Source organism: Pogoniulus pusillus, chromosome 4 (assembly GCF_015220805.1).
Source record: "Pogoniulus pusillus isolate bPogPus1 chromosome 4, bPogPus1.pri, whole genome shotgun sequence".
Classification (NCBI taxonomy): Eukaryota; Metazoa; Chordata; class Aves; order Piciformes; family Lybiidae; genus Pogoniulus; species Pogoniulus pusillus.
The window spans coordinates 875,517-893,775 of NC_087267.1; the positions used below are offsets into that span (position 1 = coordinate 875,517).

At 56.9% G+C, this 18,259-nt stretch overlaps 1 protein-coding gene and 1 long non-coding RNA gene across 2 annotated transcripts; one reads left to right on the forward strand and one right to left on the reverse strand.

Annotated features, from left to right (window-relative positions):
• The first annotated feature begins 1,392 nt into the window (after nt 1-1,392).
• Nucleotides 1,393-6,201, forward strand: LOC135174459 (zinc finger protein 239-like). Its single transcript, XM_064141730.1, has one exon. It carries the CDS (start codon nt 1,623-1,625, stop codon nt 2,607-2,609), a length of 987 nt encoding a protein of 328 aa, XP_063997800.1. The 5' UTR covers nt 1,393-1,622; the 3' UTR covers nt 2,610-6,201.
• Nucleotides 6,202-9,837: 3,636 nt separating this feature from the next.
• On the reverse strand, nt 9,838-17,286 carry LOC135174496 (uncharacterized). The gene is made up of 3 exons (XR_010301946.1): nt 17,197-17,286; nt 12,720-12,788; nt 9,838-9,988 (listed from the first exon to the last, which is right to left on the reverse strand). It is a non-coding gene; the product is annotated as an uncharacterized LOC135174496 (long non-coding RNA).
• Between the last annotated feature and the right edge of the window lie 973 nt (nt 17,287-18,259).

Here is an 18,259-nt window from a genome sequence, read left to right on the forward strand (position 1 = left end):
TTTATAAGGGCTTGTAGTGACAGGACGAGTGATGGGATTGAAGCTTGGGGGCAGATTGAGACTGGAGATTGGGAAGAAAGTCTTTCCAGTGAGGGTGGTCAGACACTGGCACAGATTGCCCAGGGAGGTTCTGGATGCCCCCTCCCTGGAGGTGCTCAGGGCCAGGTTTAAAACCATTTTTCCTTGTGCTGTGCCTACAGATCTTTCCTAGAAGCCCCCTTTTATATACTGAAAGGCCACCAGAAGGTCTCTCTCAAAATCTTCCCCTTCCTTTGCAGTCGGAATAAGGCCAGGGGAGGGTGGCAGCACAGGCAGTTGTGATACAAAGACATGCCTGTGAGTGTCAAGGAAACGATCGAGGCAGTAGGAAAATGGGTACGTTTGTGCCGGTTGCACAGCACAGGGGGCAGGACAGCGCTGCAAGAACTGGAAGTCACGGCAGGGGCAAATGCAGGAGGGCAGGCTAGGAAGCTGCCGAGACAGGCGATTTCACAGCCGGCTGCTCCCTACTGTCCCACAGCCCCTGCCTGACGCTGATCTCGCCGCGGGCAGGGCTGCACCCCACGGCTGGATGCAGCCGCGCCCGGACCCTGCTATGCCACCCATGGCGCCTGGCCAGACACCTGCTCCAGCATCTTCTCTACGTGCCTGGAAGGAGCAGGGCGCACCCCCCGAGGGTAGGCAGGGGCAGTGCCCCGGAGAAGGGGAGAGAGCAGCAACAAGGACTCGCCTCGTCGGGAGCAGCCTCGGCACGGCCGGCAGCGCACACCGCGCCCGGGGAGCGGCTCCCGGGGGCTCCTGCAGCCCCGCGCCCCCCCAGCAGGGAACCTGGAGCGGCCGCAGTGCTGAGCGCCGAGGCTGCAGGGTTACACCCGCAGGGCCCGGCCGGCCGCCGCCCCGGAGGCGCGGGAAGTGTCGGCGGGGCGGGCCCGGTGTGGGGGAACGTCCCCTCCCCGCTGCGGCCGTGCCCTGCCGCGGCTGCCGCGGTGTCCCCTCCGCCCGGCGTCACCCTCGCCCCGCCCGGGCGGCGGCCGTGCTGCCGGGCGGAGGCGAGGCGGGTACGGCGGATTGCCGGCCCCGGGAAGAGAGAGCTGAGGGACCGGAGAGCAGGCTGCATAAGCGCATTCGGCGCGGGGGCTGCGTTACTCGCGGCGACGCCGCCGCTGATGGCCCCGGAGGAAGGCGGCCGGGATGGAGAGGGTGAACCGCGCCGCGCCGCCAGGTTTCGCCCGTGCCGGACGGTTCGCCCGCTCCTGCCTCCGTCCCCGCTCCTAGCAGCGCCTTTCCCCGGCACAACTCTTAAGGCGGACAGCGAGCAGGAGGGGGCGAGCTAGCGGCGGGGGCGGGCGCGGGGGCGGGCTCCTCCCCGGCGCCGGTGTCGCTCGGGGGTGATGGGTGGCTGCGCAGGCGGCTGACAGCGGCAGAGGATGGAGCCCGTACTGACGGCTTCGCCTCTCCCCTGGGAGCGGCAGAGCCTGGACGGACCGGGCAGGAGGACGCAGCAGCTGGCCGCGCACCGTGTGGGCAGCCGCAGTGGCTGAGCTGGGTGAAGAAGAGGGAGCCGTGACCTAAGGCGTCCGCTGAGTCTGGGCTTTCCTTCTGTCCCGGCAGGCGATGGGAGCATGAGTGAAAATGAGCGGGACCTCCAGCGAGATGGCCCAGAGGCAGCCCGACCCTGTGGGGCCACTCCGGACTTTTTCGTGGGAGAAGCTTCACCTCCAGGCTGCGACCATGAAGTGTCCCACCCGAGACCAAGCCTTGGCGCCGTGGAGACGAGGCCGGAGAAGAAGGTTCGCTGCGCCTTGCGGAAGCGTAAAGAGACAGCGGTGCCCCAGAGAGCGCTCCTGGGGGAGAAGCCCCACATCTGCACCGAGTGCGGGCAGAGCTTTAACCGCGGCTCCGACCTGAGCCGCCACCAGCGGATTCACAGCGGCGAGAAGCCGCACGCCTGTGCCGACTGCGGCAAGAGGTTCGGCCGCCGCTCCCACCTCCTCCAGCACCGCCGCGTTCACACGGGCGAGCGGCCCTACCGCTGCCAGGAGTGCGGGAAGAGCTTCAGGCAGAGCACACACCTGCTGCAGCACCGGCACAGCCACGGCGGGGAGGCGCCGCACGTCTGCGCCAAGTGTGGCAGGAACTTCTACCAGAACTCGGGGCTGCTGCGCCACGCCGGCTTCCACACGGGGGACAAACCCCACAGGTGCCCCCAGTGCGGGAAGCGCTTCGGCGACAGCTCCAACCTGGTCGCCCACCAGCGGCTCCACACGGGAGAGAAGCCCTACAAGTGTGCCGACTGCAGCAAGTGCTTCAGCGAGAGCTCAAAGCTGGTCATCCACCGGCGTGTGCACACCGGGGAGAAGCCCTACCCCTGCCCCGACTGCGGCAAGTGCTTCAGCCAGCGCTCGCACCTTGTCCAGCACGGTCGCGTCCACACCGGGGAGAAGCCCTACAGGTGTGCCGAGTGTGGCACCTGCTTCGGTGACAGCTCTACCCTCATCCGGCATCGTCGCACCCATACCGGGGAGAAGCCTTTCAAGTGCTCCCACTGTGGGAAGAGCTTCAGTCGCAACTCCTACCTGGCCTCGCACCAGCGGGTGCACGAGTGGTAGGCAGCAGCGCTGGGTGGAGCTGCCCTTTTCAGTCACTCCTCCTCCCAGCACACCTTGGGCACGGACCGGGAGGGAGCCGTAGCTGTGGTGGGTAGTTCTGCACCCCAAGGCGCTGTCGTCGTCCTTCCCTGATGCGAGGGTCAGATGCCATCTGCCAGGTGGGCGAGATGCTGGTACTTTCACCCACCTCCCCATGACAGGTGTCAGCCTGGGAGCTTGAGGAGAGCACAAACAGTGGCAGGCTGCATGAGGAGAAGCTGCTTGGCCATGCAACGTGCGCACGTGTGGTCATGTCAAGGGACCTAAATGGGAGAGGGGGTCCTTAACAGGACTCCTTCCACTTGCAGCTGAAACGTTGTGCACAGGTCTCTTGAAGCTCACCGTGCCTGAGGTCTCAGCCAGCTCTGTGTCTCACACAGCAGCCAGGAAGGTCAGAGCTGAGCCAGATCCTGCTGAGTACTAGATGAACTCAGATGATCTTGGAACTAGATGATCTTTAAGGTCTCTTCCAACTCAAACCATTCTGTGACTCTGTGAGTAGCTGGAGACTGCATTATGCAGATACAACATGGGCCAACTGGAAGTCCAGGCAAAGGCCGCCTGAGTCTGCTTGTAAAAGAAAACATAGGCATAGCAGGAACCAAAGGAGGAAAGGTTTTCTGCCTGCAGGGGTTGACTGCAAATGCTGCTTGGAGGGAAGGAGCAAGACAGCTGCAAGACAGGGGCATGGCCTCTTCTGGAATCTCAGAACTGGGGTGTAGAAAGCTGCCATCCCTGAAGGCTTGAAGCAAGGGACAATCAGAATGACCCCTGTTGCTGCTAAGACTGTGGTGTGCCATTTGAGAGGCTGCCTGTGAGTTTGTACTAATGGCCTCATTCTGCAGGATCTGGACTCACATCCATGGTTCAAAGGGACTGGAGTAAGCTGCACTGCAACCCAGAACAGAACAGCCATGTTCTGGGACTGCCCTGATTCCATGCCAGTATTTCTCAAGTCCCTTTTCCAGCCTCTCTGTGCGTGTGTATGTGTAACTGACATCCCTATGTAAGTATTGAGGTGTGTGTGAGCTGACAGTGCACCGTGGCAGTGCTTCTCCAAATGCTAAACCTTCTGCATAGCCTTGCATTTCTCAAGAATCGAGGACAAACAGGTTTTGTACCAAAACATCTGAACTTGCACACCAGGGCAGTCCTCATGGTCAGCACAGGCTGGGGGAGTAGGTGATAGAAAGCAGCCCTGCAGAAAAGGGCTTGGGGCTGCTGGTGGGGGAGAGGCTGGACAGGAGCCAGCAGTGGGCACTTGCAGCCCAGAAGGCCAATGGAAGCCTGGGCTGCATCCAAAGCAGCATGGCCAGAGGTGGAGAGAGGGGATCCTGCTCCTCTGCTCTGCCGAGACCTCACCTGCACTGCTGTGCCCAGCTCTGGAGCCCTCAGCACAGGAAGGACATGGACCTGATGGAGCAGGGCCAGAGGACACCATGAAAATGATCAGGGCCTGAAGCAGCTCTGCTACAAGGCCAGGCTGAGGGAGCTGGGGGTGTTCAGCCTGGAGAAGAGAAGGCTCCAGGCAGAGCCAAGAGCAGCCTGCCAGGACCTGAAGGGGGCTGCAAGAAGGCTGCAGAGGGACTGCAAAGGCCTGCAGGGACAGGATGAGGCAATGGCTTGGAATGAGAGCAGAGCAGAGTTAGATTAGGAATAAGTTCTTTAGCATGAGAGTGTTGGAACACTGCAACAGGTTGAGGCTCCATCCCTGGAGATGTTTAAGGTGAGGTTGGATAGGACTGTGAGCAACCTGCTCCAGTGGAGGATGTCCCTGCTGAGTGCAGGGGGGTTGGACTGGCTGAGCTGTGGAGCTCCCTTCCAGCCCAGCTCATTCTGTGTTTCTCTTGACATTCAGTTTTATCAGAGAATGACAGAGTGGTTTGGGTTGGAAAAGACCTCCAAAGATCACCCAGTCCAAACTCCTCTGCAGGCAGCAGGAGCACCCATGGCCCTGTTGGGTCTCCCCTTCCTTTCTGTGTGTGAGTTTCAGGTGTTCTGTTGAGGTGTCTGTAAAAAGAGGGCTGCAAGGAATGACTTGTGTGTGCCACTCTGTGCAGTGGGTGTTCGACACAGCTGGCACTCGCAGCCCCTCGCTGCTGTACCCAGAAGGAGCTGCAGTGCTACCCTTGACCTTGGCTTTGTATTTTACCTGTTCTGCTGCTGATGGTTTCAGCGCCAGCGCAAACCTCTGTGCTCGCCCAGCACTGGCTTTGCAATGGACCTCGCTCATCGTGCAGCTGGCTCCGTGGCTTTAGCAGCTCTCGGGACAAAGCCTGGAGCCAGTGGAAGAACCAGGACTGTGCTGGGAAAGAGATGAAGGAAATAGAGGCCCCAAGAAGATCCATGAACTTGAGCAGCTGCCGGCCAAAGGTGCCTGGGAGTGGCTTGCTCTCCTTTCCAAAGGACCACACTCAGCCTTGCTGCAAGCCCCAAGCGATGTCCAGACACTTAACTGCTGCTAAAATGTTATTTTCATATAGTTTAATGGAAAAAATAAGGAACTGTGGGGGGAGCAGGAAATTGTTTGCAGCTCCAGGAGGAACAGGGCACCTCTCTGTGCAGCTGCTCGGAGGGAGGAAGGGAGTGGGTTTTGTTTACACAGGAGCCAAAGCCTTCATTTAGCAAGTGCACCTTCTGTGCTTTTGTGGGTTGTTGGGTTGGGGTTGGGGTTCTTTTTGTTTGTTTGCTTTCCTTTCTTCTCAAATGAAGCACTTCAGAGCAGTGAGTCCTTGATTCCTCTCCCACTTGTGTGTTTCCCTCAGGAGAAGGGCAGCCTCTCCTGGCTTAACTTCCGAACACATCTCCAAAGGGGGGTGAAATGTGACTAATGCTCACGTAATTGGTTCCAGAAGTACCAAGGTTCTAATTGCTTCAAGATTTTAATTTGCCAGCAAGAATTTCAGGAGGGACATTGCAGCTCTCAGCTGCCAGGCTCATTTTTAACTGGGTTTGAAGGCTATGCCACAGTCCAGCTGTAGAACTGGTGGAGAGTTTGTGTGAGCCTGTTCCAGGACAGGACAGGGGCACTGGGTGGAAGTTGAGGCTTAGGAAGTTTCATGTAAACACAAGGAGGAATTTTTGCCCTGTGAGAATGAGAGAACCCTGGAACAGGCTGCCCAGGGCAGTTGTGGAGTCTCCCTCTCTGGAGATACTTAAAGCCTGCTTGGATGTGTTCCTGTGTGATCTGGTCTAGGTGGTCCTGCTCTGGCAGGGGGGTTGGACTGGATGAGCTGTGGAGTCCCTTCCAGCCCCTGACATTGAGTGATTCTGTGGTTGATTCGCCTTAAGTGTGCTAAATCTGGCTGAGGGAGCCCCGGTTGCACATGAAAGGCATCGTGGGAATGCAGCTTCCCTTCTGGCAGCCTGACCAGAGTCTCTGGCAGATCAATGAATTCAAAGCCAGGTCTATAGAGAGCTGGGCTCAACTTGAAAGGAATCTTCACTTGGAGATCCTGCTTTGAGAAGCCAGCTGCCCCTGAATATGCCTTTGCAGCACAGAGTCATACAATCAGTCAGGGTTGGAAGGGACCACAAGGATCATCCAGTTCCAACCCCCCTGCCATGCCCAGGGACACCCTACCCTAGAGCAGGCTGCACACAGCCTCAGCCAGCCTGGCCTGAAACACCTCCAGCCATGGGGCCTCAACCACCTCCCTGGGCAGCCCCTTCCAGGCTCTCACCACCCTCATGCTGAAGAGCTTTTGCCTAACATCCACTCTGAATCTACCCATTTCCAGCTTTGCTCCATTCCCCCCAGTCCTGACACTGCCTGAAAGCCTGAAGAGTCCCTCCCCAGCTATCTTGTAGCCCCCTTCAGATCCTGGAAGGCCACAATAAGGTCACCTGGGAGCCTTCTCCTCTCCAGGCTGAACAGCCCCAACTCCCTCAGAGTCACAGAACTTTATAGAGGTTGGAAAGAACCTTCAGAGATCGTCCTGCCAAGGCAGGAGTCAGTTTACTGCTTGCCCTTCAGGGGGCTCAAGTCTCTCCTCATAGCAGAGGTGCTCCAGCCCTCAGAGCATGTTTTGCTTTCCCCATGCTTTGTGAAGAGCTGTGTGTACTTAACCCACGCTCTGTACATGAAAAGGCTTCCTGTGCATTTCTGTGTTAGAAAGATCTGGATGACCTTCTTTCAAACTGACTACCAGATCAGAGTGGCCTCAGGGTCGACAGCACATTGCCAGTGCAGCACTCACAGAGCAGCTAGGATTGGCTTGCTCAGCAGTGTAAGCACATTGCTGGAGTTCCTTTCCACAGCCACTGTTAGTTTTCCTCTGTTCAGTGTCACTTGGCTGAAGTAATTCGTTCCCCCCCCCCCCAACCCCCATCTCTGGCCTGTCTGCCCTCATCTGGTGGGAGAGGAGAATCTGGGCACCAGGCTGCCTCTGCTGCTGCAGGATTTACAAGTTGTGTTCCTCAGCATAGTCCTGAGCCAGACTCAGCCACAGGCTTGTGCAGAAAAGCCAAGAGCCAGGAGGTTTTCTCTCAGAATCACAGAGTCTCTCAGACTGGCAAAGCCCTTCAAGCTCATGGAGTCCAAGCATTAGTCTCACTTTGACAAGTCCTTGACCAAACCAAAGCCCTCAGCACAACATCTCACCACTGTGGTTGGACAGGAGCACCAGCATCAGCCAGCTCAACCTTTGATTCTATCACTTTACGAGTCTATGCCCCTGCTGACTGCAGTGGGGGTTGGACTAGATGACCTCTGGAGGTCCCTTTCAACCCAACAATTCTGTCTCTTTAAGGCTTTTTGCCAGCTCAGAGGTGAGTGGTTGAACCAGGTCACCATGTAAGGGAAAGGGTAAGCAGAAGAGGTTGAATGAAATGGGATCATCAGTTAGGAAGAAAGAGGAGAGAACTGAACTTCCTAAGTGTGCTAGAAAGAAGAGGTGATTTAGAGGTGACATCACCATTCTCTAACCCCTCCCCCCCTACTCCAAGTAATTAATCTTTCTCACCTGGACTTCTGTTTTGCTTTCCAGAGCTCTTGCAGTTCTGCTGCTGGTCGTACACTGCCTGCTACCTCTGTACCTTGTGCTGACCTTCACCAGAACACTCGAGACCAGAGAAGGGCAGCAAGGCTGTGAGGGGCCTGGAGCAGAGCCCTGTGAGGAGAGGCTGAGGGAGCTGGGGGTGTGCAGCCTGCAGCAGAGGAGGCTCAGGGCAGAGCTCATTGCTGTCTACAGTGAGTAGTGAGAGGATGAGAGGCAAAGGATTGAAGCTTGAAGAGGGCAGATTGAGACTGGAGATGAGGAAGAAATTCCAGTGAGGGTGGTGAGACACTGGCACAGGCTGCCCAGGGAGGTTGTGGAGGTGTTCAAGGCTGGGTTGGATGAGGTCTTTGGTGACCTTGGTTTGCTGTGAGGTGTGCCTGCCCATGGCAGGGGTTTTGAACTGGATGGTCTTGAAGGTCCCTTCAAGCTAAAGCATTCTGTGAGTCTATGACTCTGTACCACCCAGATGTCAGGGCTGCATTAGGTACAGCCAGCTGAGAAAAAGGCAAGAGACAGCAGTGTGAATCATCCATCCCTCTGGCAGGGAATTCAGGAGAAGCTGTTCTCACCCCTACCCTGCAGCACAAACCACAACTGCTGCACAGAACACTGCCACTGGTTGAGGTGTCATCCCTGGAGACACTCAAGGCCAGGGTGGACAAGGCTCTGAGCAATCTGCTCTGCTGAAGGATGTCTCTGCATTCAAACACTCATCTTTGGGAACAGGTTTGGACTGCTTTGAAAAGGTTTGAAGTACAAAAGTCAGAGTGGCCTACTCCAGCTGATCCTGCTCTGGCAGGGGGGTTGGACTGGATGGCCTTTGGAGGTCCCTTCCAACCTAACCTACTCTGATTTTATGACTCCAAGAAATTTGTGAAGGCTTAACAGTTTCCCAATGACTACACAGAGAAGCTTTCTACCTAAGCAAGGAGAAACAGCAGGAAAGCTGCAGCCACAAGGACATGTTCTGCCTGCAAGAACCACATCACCCTGGATGACACATACAGGTCACCACAGCAACCCATCTCCTGCAGCCATTTGAAGTTTCACAACTCCAGCTGAGATTAAATGCCAGTGACCTGATTCATTCTTACAACGAAGTGAACTGTAAATAATTGCCAAGGAAGAAAAAAATGAGAGAGAAAAGCACATTTAGTAGCATGGCTTGGTATGCAAAACACCTCCTGCTGCCCCTGCCCTCACTGGCTCTGCCCCACACCTACCTCCAGCAAAGGCTGGGGGGCAGCAGGCTTCTAGCAGGCCTCTAAACCTCACAGGATCACAGTGTTGGGGATTGGAAGGGACCCAGAAAGATCATCCAGTCCAATCCCAAGCACCAATCCAGGCTGGGCAGTGAGTGGCTGGAGAGCAGCCCTGAGGAGAGGGACTTGGGGGTGCTGCTGGACCAGAAGCCAGCAGTGTGCACTTCACTACTTCAGTGTGCTGGTGAACAGGAGCCAGCAGTGTGCACTTGCAGCCCAGAAAGCCAAGCAGAGCCTGGGCTGCAGCAGCAGCAGTGTGGCCAGCAGGGCCAGGGAGGTGATTCTCCTCCTCTGCTGTGCTCTGCTGAGACCCCACCTGGAGTACTGCATCCAGCTCTGGAAGCCCCCATTACAAGAGGGATGTGGAGATGCTGGAGTGTGTCCAGAGCAGGGCCAGGAGGATGCTCTGAGGCTGCAGCAGCTCTGCTGTGAGCACAGACTGAAAGAGTTGGGGCTGTGCAGGCTGGAGCAGAGGAGGCTCCCAGGTGACCTTCTTGTGGCCTTCCAGGATCTGAAGGGGGCTGCAAAAAAGCTGGGGAGGGACTTTATAGGGTGTCAGGGAGTGACAGGACTGAGGGGAATGGAGCAAAGCTGGAGGTGGGGAGAGTCAGAGTGGAGGTGAGGAGGAAGTTGTTGAGCATGAGAGTGGTGAGAGGCTGGAATGGGCTGCCCAGGGAGGTAGTTGAGGCCAGGCTGGCTGAGGCTGTGGGCAGCCTGCTCTAGGGTAGGGTGTCCCTGGGCATGGCAGGGGGGTTGGAAATGGATGATCCTTTTTGTCTCTTCCAACCCTGACAGAGGGGCAGGATCCCTCTGTCCATCTGCTGGCCCACGCTGCTCTGCCCTCTGTAGTTCCTGGAGTCCCAAGTGGCCAGCAGGACATAAAGCTGTTGTTAAAAATAAATGCCATTCCATGAAGAGCTTGCATCTGTTATGTAAAGTATTTATTAAAGATGAATGCCATTCCATGAATAGTTTGTGTCCTGCTCCCTTGGGGTAACAACAACGCAGTTATCCACTCTAAATGAAGTTCTGTCTTCTTCTGCCCAACGAGATGTCTGCAGCACCACAGTCAGTAACCCTGCTCAGAAGTCAAGTTCAGAAACACATTGTTTTGCCAGCACAGTTTATATCACAGAAGGTTAGGGGTTGGAAGGGACCCTCAAAGCTCACCCAAGTCCAGTCCCCCTGCCAGAGCAGGAGCACCTAGAGCAGGTCCCACAGGAACACATGCAGATGGGTTTGGAATGGCTCCAGAGTGTATTTTAAAGCACAGCATTCACAAAAGAAAAAAAACCCAAAGTGTATGAATGAGAAGATGAGAAACAAATCCCCACAGCAACAGAGCAGAGCAGATTGAGACTGGATGTGAGGAACGAGTTCTTTAGCATGAGGGTGCTGGAACACTGCAACAGGTTGCCCAGGGAAGTAGCTGAGGCTCCATCCCTGGAGATGTTCAAGGTGAGGCTGGAGAAGGCTGTGAGCAAGCTGCTGCAGTGGAGGATGTCCCTGAGTGCAGAGGGGCTTGGACTGGATGACCTTGGGAGGTGCCTCCAATCCAAACCATTCTGTGATGGATTGTAAAGGCAGATGTGAGCCTCAGGAGAACCCTGACCATCCAGAGGGTGCTGAGGAGGTATTGTTTGTCTGGAGCTGTGATGCTGTTGTTGGAAGAGGCAGACTGAAGCAGAATTGTTTCCTCAGAGCAAAGGCAGAGGATTCATGAAGGAAGCTTTTGTCCCTTGCCCACAAAAAGGGTCCTTTCTGTGGTTCACACTCTGGCATTTTTCATCTTCTTTGCACTGAAGTAAGAATGAGGCAAGCATAATATTGCAAGTAAGACCTGACAGGAGAAGAACTGAAAAAAAAGAGGGGTTTTACTTTGGAAAACTGTGGGCATCTCACATGGGAGGCTTAGCCTGTGAGCTGGCTGAGCCAGGGACCGCATCCTTGTCCTCTGCTTGCAGTGCATGTGGCACACTGAGAGGCTCCTCTGTTCCTCTCAGACTGAATGGGTTGGGTTAGAAAGGACCTCCAAAGCTCAGCCAGCCCAACCCCCTGCACTCAGCAGGGACATCCTCCACTGCAGCAGCTTGCTCACAGCCTTCTCCAGCCTTGCCTTGAACATCTCCAGGGATGTGGCCTCAGCTCCCTCCCTGGGCAGCCTGTTGCAGTGTTCCAGCAGCCTCATGCTAAAGAACTTCTTCCTCACATCCAGTCTCAATCTGCTCTGCTCTCATTCCAAACCATTGCCTTGTCCTGTTCCTGCAGGCCTTTGCAAACAGTCCCTCTGCAGCCTTCTTGCAGCCCCCTTCAGGTCCTGGCAGGCTGCTCTTGGCTCTGCCTGGAGCCTTCTCTTCTCCAGGCTCCCTCAGCCTGGCCTCAAAGCAGATCTGCTCCAGGCCCCTGATCATCTTTCTGGCCCTTCTCTGGCCCTGCTCCATTAGGTCCATGTCCTTCCTGTGCTGAGGGTTTCAGAGCTGAACACAGCAGTGCAGGTGAGGTCTGAGCAGAGCAGAGGGGCAGGATCCCCTCTCTCCACCTCTGGCCATGCTGCTTTAGATGCAGCCCAGGCTGCCATTGGCCTCCTGGGCTGCAAGCTCACACTGCTGGCTCCTGTCCAGCTTCTCCCCCATCAGCACCCTCAAGCCCTTTTCCAAAAGGCTGCTTCCTGTCACCTCAGCTCAGCTCAGGCTGTGTTGATAGTGAGAACTGTTCCAGCCCAGGTGCAGGGATGCACTGCTGTAGATTCTGTAGACATAGATGTGTGTGTGCACGCTGGGCCAGACTCCACAGCGAGGTGCACAACAATCAGAGGGGTGCTTAAGCAGGAAGGGATCTCAGAGATCATCTACTCCAACCTCCCCACCATGGGCAGGGACACCTCTCAGCTAGATTTGGCTGCTCAAGGCCTCATCCAACCTGGGTGGCAGCTTTTAAAGTGAAGCTTCTAACTCTTCAGTACAGAACCACTTGAAGATGGGACCTCACTTCAGAAATGGCAGGAGATCAGCAGCTGCTCTCTTTTGAAACAGGATCAGAGGATGCTAGGGGCTGGAAGGGACCCAAGTTGATCATCCAGTCCAACCCCCCTGCCAGAGCAGGACAATCCTATCTAACACAGATCACAGAGGAACACATCCAGACAGGCCTGGAAAGGCTCCACAGAAGGAGACTCCACAACCTCTCTGGGCAGCCTGTGCCAGTGCTCTGGGACCCTTACAGGAAAGAAGTTCCCCCTTGTGCTGAGGCAGAGCCTCCTGTGCTGCAGCTTACACCCATTGCTGCTTGTCCTATCCCAGGGAGCAGTGAGCAGAGCCTGTCCTCTCCCTCCTGCTGTGCCATGGATGTTCTCCACCAGCACCCCCAGGTCCCTCTCCACAGGGCTGCTCTCCAGCAGTCACCTCCCAGCCTGTACTGCTGCAGTTTGTTACTCCTCCCCTGATGCAGGACTCTGCACTTGTCCTTGCTGAACCTCCTCTGGTTCCTCTGTGCCCAGCTCTCAGTCTGTCCAGGTCTCTCTGGATGGCAGCACAGCCTGCAGCTGTCTCAGCCAAGCCTCCCAGCTTGGTGTCAGCAGCAAACCTGCTGAGCAGACTCTGTCTGCCTGTGCCCTCATCAATGTCATTGGTGGAGATGCTGAACAGGACTCGCCTCAGCACTGATCCCTGGGGGACTCCACTGGTTACAGCTCTCCCACTGGACCTGGCACCACTGATCACCACCCTCTGAACTCTCTCTTGTAACCAGTTCCTGACCCACATCACTGTCTGCTCTTTGATCCCACAAGATGGAAGACTTGCAGACTTCACCTCCAGGGCAGATCTCATGGAAGGACCCTGGGCATGTAACAAGGCCCATTTCAGCTTTGTTGTCCTCCTCTGCAAAAAAAAAAAAGCTAGGATGAAAAAACCTTCCACTGTGATGTGTAACTCCATCCCCCTAAAAGACAGCCCAAAGAACGCCCCCAAGCCCCACGTCCAAGTCTCAGGGAGAGTTCTGAATGTGTGGATCCCTGAATGGCACTCAGCTTGATGGCACAGCCACTGAAGAGCCTCCAAATCCAGCCTTCTGTGTGCAAAATGGTAATTAACAGGGACTCAGCTTTATTGCTCCACAGGACATTAACTGGTTTGTGGAAAGGATTTTGTGTGCAGACAACAAGAGGAAGCAAAGTGAAGGGCTGCTCTGAGCCATTAATACCACAAGCACCAACACTCAGGCCACAGAATCATAAAGCCATAGAATCACCCAGGTTGGAAGTGACCTCCAAAGGTCACCCAGTCCAAAGCCCTGCAGTCAGCAGGGACATCCTCCACTAGAGAAGGCTGCTCACAGATAAGAATCATAGAATGGTTGGAAGTGACCTCAAAGCTCATCCAGTTCCCACCCCCCACCACAGGCAGGGACACCTCCCACTAGAACAGGTCACTCAAGGCCTCATCCAACCTGGCCTTGAACACCTCCAGGGAGGGAGCAGCCACAGCCTCCCTGGGCAACCTGTGCCAGTGTCTTACCACCCTCACTGCAAACAACTTCTTCCTGACATCCAATCTAAACCTCCCCTCTGCCAGTTCAAACCCAGTACTCCTCATCCTGTCATTACAAGACATGAATGGAGCCTCAACTCCTCCCTGGGCAACCTGTTGCAGTGTTCCAGCAGCCTCATGCTAAAGAACTTCTTCCTCAATCTGCTCTGCTCTCATTCCAAGCCATTGCCCTCGTCCTGTCCCTGCAGGCCTTTGCAAACAGTCTCTCTGCAGCTTGCTTGCAGCCCCCTTCAGGTCCTGGCAGGCTGCTCTTGGCTCTGCCTGCAGCCTTCTCTTCTCCAGGCTGAACACCTCAGCCTGGCCTCACAGCAGAGCTGCTCCAGCCTCCTCATCATCTTCATGGCCCCCCTCTGGCCCTGCTCCATCAGGTCCATGTCCAGAGCTGGGCACAGCAGTGCAGGTGAGGTCTGAGCAGAGCAGAGGAGCAGGATCCCCTCTCTCCATCTCTGGCCATGCTGCTTTGGATGCAGCCCAGGCTGCCATTGGCCTTCTGGGCTGCAAGCTCACACTGCTGGCTCCTGTCCAGCTTCTCATCCCCCAGCATCCCCAAGTCCATTTGCTCAGGGCTGCTGTTACCTCCTCCTCCAGCCTGTATTGACAGTGAGGGGTGTTAGATGCACATGGCCATCTGAGGACCTCAGCTAGGAAGAAGCAGCTCCTAGCACACTGGTGTCCAAGCGAGCAAAGGAGAACAGGATGGAACTGGGGCAGAGTGCTGCTAGGAGCACAAAAGATGATTTCCTAATGCCATGCTCCCACCTTTGCTGAACATGCTAAGGATGCTGGAGTGAGGCTGGTGTTGGTCTCTGCACCTAACCAGCAACAGAAGGACAGGAAATGGGTGTGAGTTGTGCCAGGGGAGGTTCAGTTTGGACATGAGGAAAAACTTCTTTAGTTAGAGAGTGGTGAGGGGTTGGAACAGGCTGCCCAATGAGCCGGTGGAGTAACCATCCCTGGAGGTGTTCCAGAAGCTGTAGAGGTGGTTTAGTCATAAAGGTAGCTGGGTTATGTTTGGACTAGATGACCTTAAAAGGTCTTTTCCAACCCTCCATGGTTCTATGACTCTATGAAAACTAACAGTAACTTTTGCTGCCTTACACAACTGCCAGGCAGGGACTCTCCAGACAAGCCCTTGCCCTTGTGCCTTTATCTCTGGCTGACAGGTAGAAGTCTTGTCCTTGTGTTTAAAACCTTCTGGCACACCTATTCTCCATTCACCTTTCCTCCATGTCACTGGCAGGAGAATCATAGAATCAATCATAGAATCAACCAGGTTGGAAGAGACCTCCAAGCTCATCCAGTCCAACCTAGCACCCAGCCCTGGCCAATCAACCAGACCATGGCACTAAGTGCCCCAGCCAGGCTTGGCTTCAACACCTCCAGGCACAGTGACTCCACCACCTCCCTGGGCAGCCCATTCCAATGCCAATCACTCTCTCTGACAACAACTTCCTCCTAACATCCACCCTAGACCTGCCCTGGCACAGCTTGAGACTGTGTCCCCTTGTTCTGTTGCTGGGTGCCTGGCAGCAGAGCCCAACCCCACCTGGCTACAGCCTCCCTTGAGGCAGCTGCAGACAGCAATGAGCTCTGCCCTGAGCCTCCTCTGCTGCAGGCTGCACCCCCCCAGCTCCCTCAGCCTCTCCTCACAGGGCTCTGCTCCAGGCCCCTCACAGCTTTGTCGCCCTCCTGTGGACACCTTCCAGTACTGCAACATCTCTCTTGAATGGAGGAGCCCAGAACTGGACACAGCACTCAAGGTGTGGCCTGAGCAGTGCTGAGCACAGGGGCAGAAGAACCTCCCTTGTCCTGCTGGCCACACTGCTCCTGAGCCAGCCCAGGATGCCATTGGCTCTCCTGGGCACACTGCTGCCTCATCTTCAGCTACTTTCTACCAGCACCCCCAGGGCCCCCTCTGCCTGACTGCTCTAAGCCACTCTGTCCCCAGCCTGTAGTGCTGCTTGGGGTTGTTGTGGCCAAAGTGTAGAACCCTGCACTTGGCCTTGTTAAAAGCAGTACCTGAATGAGCCTGCATTAACTTAGCACACAGAAATCAGGAGCCCACTTCCCACTAAGTCAGCAGAGAGTCTGGCCCACAAAAAGATGCCTAGGCATTGGGATACCTGCCCATGATGTCTTTCAGGCACTCCTTCAGCCCTGTCTGATGCATAAAGTTAGGCACTCAAACTCTCTGTGCAATGGGCAGGGAAAGTGAGGTACCTCCGGATATGATTCACAAAGGCAAACACAAAACTGCCTCTGCACCAGCTGGAGGTGCCAGGGAGAGCAGTAAAGGTTAAGCCTTTGTTAGACAATGAATTGTCCTTTTCTGGGTGACGTTTTCCAGTCAGGATGCCCAATTCCAGCCCACTGCCAGCTGCTAGGAACTCATACAATGTAGTAGGAAGAGGCATCGCCTATTTATGTAATGCCCCAGAGGTCTGAGCACCAACCCAAGAGAGACATGAACCAGAGCTGATTTCCCCACTCTCCTGGCTTGTGGGAATTTGAAGCATCCCTTTCCTCTCAGCTGACTGGAAATGCAGTGATGTGGAATAGGAATCTCAACTGCAGAAGCTAATCCACTATGATCCCATAATTCATCCACACAAATAATTGAAAGCATTAATTGAATCAGAAAGCAGTAGCAAGCATGAGTACAATTTTGTTGCTGGCTGGGCAGAGCTTTCAGTCTGTTGCTTCCAGAGGGAGTTTTCCTGCCTGGGAGACCCTGCACAAGTCACACAGAGCAGGGAAGGTTGTGGATTGCCTGGTTATGGGGCAAAGGATTTCTCTGGTGGTTGGGGCAAGCTGCCCTTTCTGTTTTGCTGGATGTTTTGGAGCACATCCTGGAGCATAAAGCCATCTGGAAGACTTGAGGAAGGAGATGGGAGGGAAAAAAAAAGATTCATCAAGTAAATGGCAGAGGAGAGCAGTCTGAGGAGACTGGAAACAGAACATAGGCAAAGCTTTCCTCAGTCACCTGTCTAGCATAACCCTCTGCTCATCTTGCATTCTTTGTGAGCAAAAGACCTCTACCGTGGGGAAGTGTACAGGATTGGTCTGCTTCCTGAAGCAAATCCAGGCATCTATACTGCAAATCATGGAACCGGGGGGTGCTGGAGAGCCAACCAACTTACTCTCTCAAATGAAGCCCCTAACATTCCTGAATTTGCCGCTTTTTGCAGGATCCCTTTGCCCTGCCGCTCCCAAACACGCGTTGCCTGGTATCCAGCCGTGCTCCCTCTCCCCTGCCAAGCTGCCTTCCACCCCGCTGCAGGACGGACGTTTCCCTAGGGACCATCTGCACCTATCACAGAATCAGAGAATGCGAGGGGTTGAACGGGACCTCCAGCGACACAGTTCTGCTGGGAACCGACAAGGCTGTCCCCGCTCAGTGCAGGGCTGAGCACAGCAAGCAGCGAAAGCTCTGCCGCAGGTAGGGCTCCTCGGGCCACCTGCCCGTGGGCTGCCTGGGGATGGTCGCTGGGGGTTCGGATTTTAATACGCCCTACGGAAATTTTCTACCCACACCCGGCTCAGTTTCTTCCCAAGGCAGGCGTTTAAGCCACTTAACATCTATCTGACGACCTCGGGTGTCATCTCGGCACCCCCGAGGTCCGCCGTTGGCAAGCCCCCGCTGCACGGAGCCAGGACGGGTCCCCCCCGGCACTGGGCGCGCTCGCTTAAACCCTCGGCAGTGAGAGAGAAAACAGAGCAACAAATAAAAGTAAAATACCTCACGCTCGGACGGACGGACGAGAGGTCACAGCGCGCTGCGCCCGGCCGGGGAGCCGGAGCCGCCGCGTCCCGCGCTGGCCCTTCGGCGGCGGCAGCTGCGCCGTGCCCTGCCCTGCCCCGCGCCGCGCCGTGCTGTGCCGTGCTGTGCCGTGCTGTGCCGTGCCGTGCCGTGCCGTGCCGTGCCGTGCCGTGCCGCGCCGTGCCGTGCCGTCGGAGCGCGGCCCGCTGGCGGCCGGCTGCTCCCGCCCGTCAATCAGCGCGGCCCGCCTGCCTTCCTGTAGGTGTGCCCGGCTCACCTGCCCGCCGCGGCACTCATGACATACCTGCGGCCCCGCGGGCGGCGGGGAGGCGGCTGCCGAGGCTGGGGGGGCCGCGGGAGCAGCGGCGTCTGGGGCGGCTAGCGTCAAACCCGCTTCGGAGATGTGAGAGCGGCGCAGGTACAGGCGGCTGGCCGGGGCGGCCCGGCCCGGCGGGAGCGGGAGCGGGGCTGCCGTGCTGCCGGGAGAGGCGGGGTGAGGCGCGGGCCTGGCGCCGGAGCCCCGCTGCGTGCGGGCCGGGCCGGGCCGGAGGGGCGGCTGCCCCCGCGGCTGGGACAGCGGGCGGGCTCCGGGAGTGGGGCGGAGGGGCGAAAGAGAGGGAGAACTCCACCATTTTAGGAGGTGAGGGCGGCGGGGAGGAGTGATCTCCGGGCAGGGAGCCCTCGCCCCTCCCGCGGCGGGCCGGTGGGCCTGCTGCGCTCCTCGGCGGCCGGGCCCGCGGCGCACAGGTGTGGGTTCGCGGGGAGGGCCAGTGCCGGGACCCCCGGGAACGGGGAGCCGCTGCCGCCGGGGCAGAGCGGGCGCGGCGTGAGCCCCGCCGGGCAGCCGCTTCCAGAGGGAGCGGCGAGGGGGAGCTGCTCCGCCGGCCCCGGGGTGGCCGCAGCTTTGGCGGCGGCCTGTGCGGGACGGCGGCGGCTCCGCACCCCGCGGGCAGCGCTCGGCCCCCTCCGCCGCCGCACCTCCTGCCGCTGGCGGCAGGTAGGGCCCGGAGCACAGGCCCGGTCCCAGGCTCAGCTGGCAGCA